At 30.8% G+C, this 10476-nt stretch overlaps 1 protein-coding gene across 1 annotated transcript in view; it reads left to right on the top strand.

Annotated features, from left to right (window-relative positions):
• The first annotated feature begins 399 nt into the window (after positions 1 to 399).
• Positions 400 to 10476, top strand: part of LOC111417482 (histone deacetylase 4) — a 54974-nt gene continuing 44897 nt past the window's right edge. The window contains exon 1 of the mRNA XM_023049770.2: positions 400 to 1295. Within this exon, the coding sequence (XP_022905538.1) occupies positions 943 to 1295 (353 nt within the window). The 5' untranslated portion in view covers positions 400 to 942. The remainder of the gene's footprint in view (positions 1296 to 10476) is intronic.

Here is a 10476-nt window from a genome sequence, read left to right as displayed (position 1 = left end):
TTGAATATGTCAAACCTTACTTGATATAAATGTTAAAATATTGTTGGGATGGTAACTGCCCTTTAATTTTTTCGTAAATTCACAAAGTTTTATTTGTAATAGCTTTGGAATGTATTGGCATTCGTTTTTTGACTTTGTCTTGATCCAAATCATTAATGCTTTTACCACGTTCTCTATTGCTACATCGGTGACCGATGAAGATATTTCTTTTTTACTTCTTTCTTATTTTTAATTCATTTCAACATAATAAAATTTTGAACATTTTTATTCGGCATCTGTAAAATGAAATAAAGTACAATTAAAGTTTGAAATTCGCCGATTTCATTTTATTTTTATAGGAAAATTTTGGACAACACAAACTAATATATGAAAATAATAACTCAACTTAATTGTTTGTTAATTCGTTTCGTGTAAATACGTTTCGATCCTAAAATTGCGCATGCGCATTGAAGTAAAAATTTAGTATAGGAGGGTGTCGCTAGTGTCAGTGTCAGTGTGGCGGCCACTCAGGTGTCCACAAGAGGGCGGTTCGTGTACAAAGTGTTCACGATTGCGTGTTTTATTCCGTTATCAGAGGCGGCCGCCACCGCGCCACCACCGTCGTTGTCGTCTTAGACGTCGCCGATCCACCGTTGATACGGCAACGTCGCTTCCGCTGTTGCGTTTCGCCGTCCGTCGGTAGACAGCGCCAGTGTGTTTATTAATCTCTCGGTGAGCAGCGACTCGGTTCTAACCAAACCAAAAAGCGAAAACCGAACAGATCGTCTTAGTAGTTGTAGTTCGTGCTATGGCCGCGACGTGTTTCTTTTTCGATCGGTTATTTTTTCTTGTTTTTTGTTTTGTTAATAACCATTTCTTTACGACAACATACAACGGCGTGTTATGCTGAAACCACCAAATAGAAGAGGACGTGACGCGTCTTGAAAGAAGTGGAGGCAGGCGATGATGGGTGATCAGCGTGGTGAAGCGCCGGAACGACTGCTCGAGCAGCAGATCATGCAGCTAAAGAAACAACAACAGCTGCAGCAGCAAATATTGTTGCACCATTTCCAACAACAACAGCGACACCTTGCCGAACAACACGAACAGGAACTTCGACAACACCTGAAGGATTTTTGGGAACAACAGAAGAAGATACAGGAGATGCGACAACGGGAACAGCTCGAGGCGCTCCGCAAAAAGGAGAAACACGAGGAAAGTGCTGTTGCTTCGAACGAGGTTAAACAAAAATTGCAATCGTTTTTACGACAACGAGCTAGTGGTTGTTCGAAGGCTCCAACGCAGGAAAATTCATGGTAAGTACTTCTTTTTTAAATATTTTTTTCTTAAATTATTCTTCATTTTTGTTGTGTGTATTTAAATAAAGCGCCAACGCAACAGCTGTTTTTGTGGCGCTACCAACCACGCGAAAACGAACTTTTTATATTGTATGTACACAAATCGCGGGCGGCTTCTCTCTGCGTATAACTTGTTGATTAACGATTTAAAATTAATTTTCTCGTTCCTCCCACCGCATCTAAAAATAAACCTGCAGGTGGCACCGAGCGAGTTTTAACGTTTAATTTTGTCCCATCCCCCCAAACGGAACCCGTATATTTTCACTTTTTATTTTTTTATCCACACAACATAACCTATTAATATACCTACATTCTAATTACTCATCACTCTCTTTTTAGCTTTGATAGGAAACTCTTTTTTTCTCTTTTTCTATAGAACGTTTTTCGTATTTATCTTGATACATATTTATTTTAACATTTAGATAAATTAAGTTTTAGCTGTCGTTTCTTAAAATATCTTCTTTTGTCTATATTCGTCACCTAACTTGATCTAAAAATAACCTTTTAAAATTATTACCAACCTAAATATAATTTTATTGGGATAAGTTACTGAGACGGATTTCAAATTATTATTTTTGGCCGGTACTCTAATCTAAGTATTTTCATTTATGAATTACCCGGTTTAATTTTAAATTCATTTAACTTTATCTAACTTTATAAAAACAATTTTTATTAAATTGATATTATTGTTAATTTTTTTTTTGCGTACTTTGTCACATTGAAATTAATTTTTATCAATCTCTTTTAAAATATCTACAATTTTTATCTTTTATTTATTTTCATCTAAATTTAAGTTAACTAAACTGTTCACTTTTTTATCATTATTGTTCCTGTTTTTATACAGGGTGCCCATTATGTATGGAATATTGTATACAGGGCGTGTTATTATTAAGAGTTACTAAATCATTTGAGATAGAAAAAAATGTTTTAAACAAAAATTGTTTAACTCACCACTTTCTATAACATAAAATTACTTTCTTTTATACAGGGTGTTGCATTTAGGCTTGTAAATTTTTTTAAATGAAACTCCATATATATTTTACCATATTATGAATATAACTAAATTTAATTATCCAAACGTATAAACTTATTATAAAGAGTTTACGTAATCGAAAAGAGAAAAAAATCTCTCTCAAATAAATCTAATGAAAATACAGGTGTTTCATTTAAAATGACATATGCTTATATCTCGAAAACCAAAACTCAAATCGAAAAAAGTTTCAAGTAAACATTTTTTGGTGTGAAGGGGGGCACATTGTACACATGAACAGAATTTTTTTCAGGGTTGCCTAAAGGCCCTTTTTACGTTAATGATGACCATTCACTTCTAAACATTTCTTAATTCTCATTGAAAACCTTTTCTGCACATTGCATGCTTGGCAATGTCTGATACGGTTTTTTATATCGTTTGGTGTTGTTGGAACATGGTTGTAAACTTTCTGTTTGAGGTAACCCCAAAGAAAAAAATTGGGAGAAGTTAAATCGGGTTATCCAGCTGGCCAATTCACCGGTCCATGACGTCCTATCATTTTTTAAGGAAACATTTCGTCTAAAACTTCTCTTGCGGCTAGAGCATAATGAGATGGACATCCATCATGCTGATACCATAGCGCAAGTCTTCGCTCCAGAGTAAGGTCTTCCAACAAAACCGGTAAATCGTACAACAAAAAATTCCGATACTTTCTGCCATTCAAATTTCCATCAATAAAAAAATGTCCAATTATTTTATTGCCAACAATACCGCACCAGACATTAACTGACCAAGGTTTTTGATGATCAACTTGTCTTAGCCAACAGAGGATTTTCATGTGACCAGTAGTGCATGCTAAATGTCTTTCATGTGAATGTTAAGAAAAATTTCATTCAATCTTAATTTTTCCATAGCCCAAGTACAAAATTGCACACGATTTTCGAAATCATCACCATGTAGTGTTGAATCACCATTGTTGGTGTAGAGGGACATGATACAGATGAAATTTCCGATATACAGGGTGGTTCAAATTCGATGTCCGAATAGGCTATCTCGGAAACTATAAGAGTTAGAAATGTCATGATCTCGCTTTTCCAGAAACTGCTAATGCCAAAAACCTCAAACCGCTATCGTCTTTTGTTTTTCCCCTACAGACCAAAATTGGAAATATCGTAAAACTAGTAAGTGCAATTATCTTGGTTATTATTATAGGTGGAGTATTATAACTAAGACATTACGTGTACACTTTTTTACAGAGAATCAGATGACGTAGCCAAAAAAAAATTTTTCGGTTTTAGATTTTGAGATATTATGACAATTTTGGTTTTTTTAAATCGAAAAAACCACTGATTATTTGCTTATTAAATTCGTTATTTTTTTCTTATTACAAAAATATGGGATTAGATAGGTCTATTTCTTATTGTTTTAGAATAAAGCTAAAAATAAACTTTTTTTTTTAGTGTCGTCAAAGAAATTAAATTTACAGTTTCCTGTAAATTACGGTACTATAACTAAAAATTATTCTACTAAAAATTTATATAAAATTTACTTTATTTTCTAATATGTAACATTCTAACATGTTAAACTTTTCATAATTTTCGTAATTCATCTTAAAAAACAGGATTTTTAATTTGACACTTCAGAAAATTTTTGAATACAAACAAATGTTGCTGTTTATTTGAATTAAAAAAAAGATATGATCGCCATCTATTAATAATTTATTAAGTCATTTAATAATAATATTAAATATTAATAAAAAATGTGAAATAATGCAATCTATTCCAACTTTTGTGTAAAACAAATATAAATTAAATAGTTCAACAAATGTATTTGTTTCAAATATCAGAAATATGTTTTTTTAATTTTTAGTTATAATTTACAGGAAACTGTAAATTTAATTTCGTTGACTACACAAAAAAAATGTTTAATCAATTTTGTAAGACGATTTCAAAAGTTAAGAAGAATTTTAATATTATTTTACGATTAATTAAATCGTTTTTTTTATTAAAATTTTTGTAATTACATTTTGAAACATGTTATTTTATTTTTGTTTTTGTTGATATCTTCACAACGGAGAGTTTAAAAAAAAAATTTTTAAGCAAAAAGTAATCAGTTTGTCAAGTTGTTTAAGACTTTGAAAGAAAAAAGTATATGTGCCATTTGAAAAAATAAAAATGACGTAAGAAGGCAACCCTGAAAAAATGACTCACCAAAAAATGTTTACTTGAAACTTTTTTCGATTCGAGTTTTTGCTTTTTGAGATATATGTATTTTAAATGAAACACTCGGTATATGTTGCTATTTTAAAAATTTGTTTTCAGAAATAAAAACATTTGTATGTCGTCTTATTATGGAAAATAAAATGTTAAACAATTTTTATATAAGAAATTTTTTTATAAAGTTGATATTTACCGAGATATACAGGGTGTTTCACGTAACTGATTCGTTAGAATTTTTTAAGGTTCCACTATACGTAGAGATTTGAAATTTTGGTAGCATGGGTTGTTCATTCGGAACTTTCGATCTAAAATATTTTCAAGATAGCCGCCACTTCCGGTCTACCGGAAGTAGACCATAACTTCGTTATTTTAAATGGAATGCTATACATTTTATTACACCGTTTAATTGTACGTAAAAAATAGGTTGACTTTGATAAAAGTTATTGATACCTAGCGTTTTTCGTTTTCGAGTTATTTTGGTTTTAAGCTTTTTTTGGTAAATTTCAACATGCTCTTGAAAACCCCATATCTCAATTTATACTTTGTTGTGATTTGAGGGTGTGCTATTATATTTGATATACCAAGAAATAAATGATATTGTATGTATTGATTAATAGACAGTAATATACATGGTATCCCACGTAACTGGTTTGTTAGAATCGTCGATTTCCTGCCTAAGCCGAAATCTTCCTTCTCGAGTCCTAGTCTTAGCTTTTTCTCACTTATGAGTATACGATGCTGCTCATCTTCTTTCCGTGCGTACTCGTTGCTATTCAAAAAATTTAATAAAGCTGAGATTCCTTCCATGAAAGTATTAGCGGGAACTAATGCAGCAATTTCAATCATTTTAGAACCGGCAGGAAATATTTTTGGAGTGATTTTCCAAATTAAGACACCGCTCTAGAAGCACATCTTTGCTAAGTTCCTCATGAATAGGGTTGATGGCTGACAGAATATCATTTTGCAATGGAGCATAATCGTCGAGTCCTTAATGAGGGAAATTTCTCTCTCGAAAGTTTCGAATGATCAACCCGTACTATCAAAATTTCAAAACTGTACGAGTAGTGAAACCAGTAGAACCTGGGATACCTGTATATTTATGTATCACTATTTTTTTTAGTATCAATGGTGATTTTTTATCAAAAGAAACAACAGCATCAACAATTAAAAGACTCAAAGAATTGATTTGTATTCAGTTAGAAAATATTCTATCGAAAATTGTGTTTCTTGTTGTTATACTTTCCATGAACAATTTAGCACTTTAAGACGTTCGTTGTCGACGCTCTTCTTGTACAAATTAAATAGGATTGTTACCAGGGTTTTCAAAAGGAATAATTTATAAATTTTTATTATATCATGATATTCGTTAAAACGTTCTAAACACATCTGAGGTTATTTTGGACAATAAATGTTTTAGATTGTATTTTTTTACATTTTTGAGTTCGACAGTTTGCTTCTTCTTCTGATAACATAGGGTTAACATTTTTTATAGACTTGTTCTGCTGATTCTTACGAATCTCTACACGAAATAATAAATATTTTCTTCGTTTTGTTCCTCTTATCGTCGGACATAACATTTTCCGAGAACAACCATTCGATAACGAGAAGTTCCCGAAATTTTATTATCTTTATCTTATTTCTTTGTGGCTCTCTCGTATACGATATAAGCATTTACTGTAGTTGTTCCTAAGAGTGAATGTAGTATTTATTTATGTAGTATTTGTGGTTTCGTGTTTCACCTCTTCAATGAGTACAACATTACAAAACTTAGCAAAATTTTGACTTTTAATTCATAGCTTGTTTAAAAGTTATCAACAAACAAAACTCATTGTCTATTGCGTAATTTAATCTGCAAGTTCAATGCACACATTTTCAACTATGCCAACTTATTTTCCTTGGCTGGTAGCTACTTATATGTTTTCATCGGTATGTAATGAATAATCTTTTTGTAAATTGTCTGGCAATATGCTTATGAGCGGTAAAACATTTCCATTATTGCTATTGTATTCTATCGTTTCGTTATTTGCAAAATGCAAGTTTGCTAATGCAAAAAGGTTAAGAGTCATCCTGTTGCGCCGAAATGGAACAATATAAACAGGGTCCATTAACCAACATCTAACGACCAGTATTTGTACCAGACCGATTCAAATCATTAGTTCTTTGCGTAGTAGTTCTTTTCTTCTCTTTGTAGATTTCTTTATAATAACCATAAATATTTTCGCATTAACTTTTCAACATCTTTCAAAGTTAGCGTCATTCAAACCCATTCAAAATAGGTCATTTGGTGCTCAATTTGCAAGGTGCTTAAACACTTGTAAAAAATTTTTCTTTGTCAGTCTTTCTGATGCTTCAATATGATTAACTTCATTGTGTACTTCTTCCTGTGTTTCAAGATTTAACAGATCTTCGTTGGTTAGAGACATATCATGGGAAGCAAGGAATTCATTTACATCTTCTGATTCTACTCTCAGATTTAGCTCCTTTTCCATTTCTACAATGTTGCTTCTAATTATGGTTATAGGGTCACAGATGTTTTTGTTATCATTCAAATAACCAGCTAGTCTTAGACATAACTTTTTGTATTATTGTTTCTGTATTTTAATACAGGCTAAAGGTGGAAACTCCAAAAAAAGTTGGTAATATCTCGCAGCCTCATTATCTGTATCTCTATAGAGGTGATGTTTAGTGCTAAAAATTTCACGCGAATGTCAGAGTGCAATTCATGCTTGATTTATTGTTCTTGCAAAACGCAGCAACTTCACACATAAAACAGTTTTGCAAAACTCTCTTGCAAAACAAATGCAGTTATTGATTACATTTATAATTTTCCAAGACTGTAGGGATTCTTATTTAGCTATATATATTCTTACAGATACTTTCTTCCAAAACAAACCTGTCAACGTCAGGAGTGTAATCGTTCTCTCTTATAATATTTTCTAGCTGCTGCTTCTCCTTGCACTTTGATATTGTGTTGATTTTACCTCTTTTTAAACTTTTCAAATCATCCATATTCTTCACCTAAGTACTGAAAATTATGCTGAAGATGTTAATTTCAGTTTCTTTTTGCTATGTGATTCTGAAAAATATTATGTTATTTAAGAACTAACAGAAATGAAACTAATCAAATATTTTAAAATCTTTTTTGAATGCAATTTTTTCAATTATTTTTTTAAAGTTTTATATTAGCCACATTCAACCTACGCAGCGATTGGGTATGTTGGATTGTTTGACACGTTGAACGCTAAATAGACACACTATGTTTAATTACGTTATTTTATAGGTTTTCTATGGTTAATATTCAACATTAATAAAACGTGTTTTGGTTATTGCAAACTGTGGCTGTACGCGGCCATTGTTTCTTGTTTATTTGGCCCGTGAACTGTAAACAGTAAGGTTTGTTTTATCGGTATACAAGTACATAACTGATTTCCAAAAAGAAAGGAATGCTATGAATTTTTTTGAATCACTCTTTTACAATTACGCGTATTTGATAAATCGAACATGGGTTAAAAAAGGAATTTATACACTTTTTAAAGATTATAATTTTATTTGTGTATGATTGAATAGCACTTTCTTCTTAATTATTCACCATTCCAATTAAACGCTCTTATTGATGGAGTGTTTTGTGGCTTTGAGAATTCATTAATTATAATGGTTGTGATTAATTAACAACGTAACTGAATGGCGACGAATCGAAACCTCAAAGCGGAGCTTGAAGTGTGAATGAAAATTGGTTTGGTGTAGTCCTAATAGCCCATTCATTTTGTTTGCGCAAAGAATATAAAGACATTAAGAGAGGCATGTATATTTTGTTTTGAAAATCAGGGCTCAGGATAAATGAGAAGTACAAGTATATGGTTATTCAGATTCAAAATCCAACCTGTATTATAACACATTTTCGATTTGTTTATTTATTCAAAATGATTTTTAAAAAAGATAAATACTGTGACAACTTTTTACTACATGACTTTGATACAATGTGTTAAGAGTAGAATATAAAATGCAAATTGTTAAAAAAAACCTTTTTGTATTCAACTATACCGAATTCTATTTATGCCTTTTTTTGCATAATGTTTTTGTTTAAGGATAATTATTTATTCAGTTTTGTGAAAAAATATTTAAAAAAAAACAAAACGTATCAATGACATTTTTGAATTAAAACGTGCAAACACATTTTTGAAGTGGTTTTCATTGAATGGTAAAGAAATGGGGAATTTGTAGATACGATAAATTCTATTTCCTTTCTTTAAATTACTGTTTTGAATATTATTTTCTGTTATAATAATTATACTTTTTGATTATTATCTTGATGATTATTGCTACTTGATCGCTGTATTAAATATAAAAAGCCCTGGTAGGGGTCCCTACTATCCAGATATTGAAAAAGTAATTCGTTTAATCTCCTTATATATTTAAGTGGATCGCAGAGATTGATCAATTGCAGTAATCGTATCTATATAATGTCAACACTGAACTAATTGGTTCAAATAGGTTTAATAGGTTCAAAACATTAGAACTTATTGTAGAATCTCAAAATCATAATTACTTAAGTTCATAGGTATGGATAGAGATTATAGATAATTTAGAATAAACCATTCCGAAAGTTTCCGAAACTATCTATCCTCTATCAACTATTTAATTTAACATTCCCAGAAGTTTGGATTTGTTGGTATCCTTGACCGTCTATGTTCTTGGGTCTAATTTCGTTATTGAACAAATATAAAATGAATATGGGAGATGATTAACGGTTGGTGTCGGCTTATTAAACATTTTTGATAGTCTTTAGATAATCTAATATAAACGTTGAGAGAATTAAACTATAAATATTTTAACAAAATTCTCATTGCAGTCCTAAATATCGTTATTTTCACACCTAAATTTTATTATCAACATAAATACCGCCACTAATGTTTTGCGTAGAGCTAAGTTAAGTTCAAAAAGTACGTTATACTTATTGTGTTGTCGTTATATTATTTCATATTTGAAACACAAAATTAAGTACTTCATCGGAATTGATTACTTTTTGGACCTTTTGAAACTGGCTTTAATTATATCATTACTTGAATTAAAGAAAAAAATTCATTTTCAAAACGATGATCACCACATCGAGAAATCTATCGAATGAATTTTTTTCAAATTTGAACTACTTACTCAGGACTTATGTAGGCAGTTTGGAAACTACGATAATTCTGATTCGTCAAGCCGTTTCTTTTTTTCGTGGTTAGGAAGTGGTAAAAACGCCAGAATTTACGAAAAAATGTTCAACACAATGCCAAAACTTTACCTTTCAATATTTTTTAAGAATCCTAGTTCAAAAATTAGTTCATACTTAGCAAACTTTAGCAGAACGTCTGAATCGTAGTCACCGCAAAACAGTATTTTTTTAAAAATGAGTGGCTAAATTGGTATGTACTTCAGTAATGAGCGACGATTTTGAATTGCAAAAATTGTAAAATTTCGACAAAACGAAATCCTAAAAAAAAAAGCGAATGACAGCAAGAGAAAACAGAAATGTGATTGAAATCTATTGTACCAGATAATTATTATTGAAGGAAAGTAATTTTACGGACTTTGATGTACTTATACTGTTAAAGATTTTATGTCTAAATGTAAAATGTTTTACTTTTAATTGTGGGGATTACCCTGCCTGTAACATGAATAAAGTATAAACAAATAAATTTAGAATTTCGTAGAACTTTTATTATTGTTTATACCTGTGTACAAGTAAAAAATGTTAGATGTCTTTATCTTTTAAAAATATTTGATAAATGTCTTTGATGATAGACAAGTGCCGAAACTAGTTGGACAAGATAATTAAATAGAAGTCTAGTTTACGTACATCAAAGTCTCTAAAATGAATTTCCTTCACGAGAGAAAAGAGGCTTCATACCGGATTACCCTTTAATACAATTTGTGTATGAGAAACAAGAATTTTTGTTGCCATATCACT

The sequence above is a fragment of the Onthophagus taurus genome, chromosome 6 (assembly GCF_036711975.1).
Source record: "Onthophagus taurus isolate NC chromosome 6, IU_Otau_3.0, whole genome shotgun sequence".
NCBI lineage: Eukaryota > Metazoa > Arthropoda > Insecta > Coleoptera > Scarabaeidae > Onthophagus > Onthophagus taurus.
Note: the sequence above shows the minus strand (reverse complement) of the source record. Positions and strands in the feature narration are given on the sequence as shown.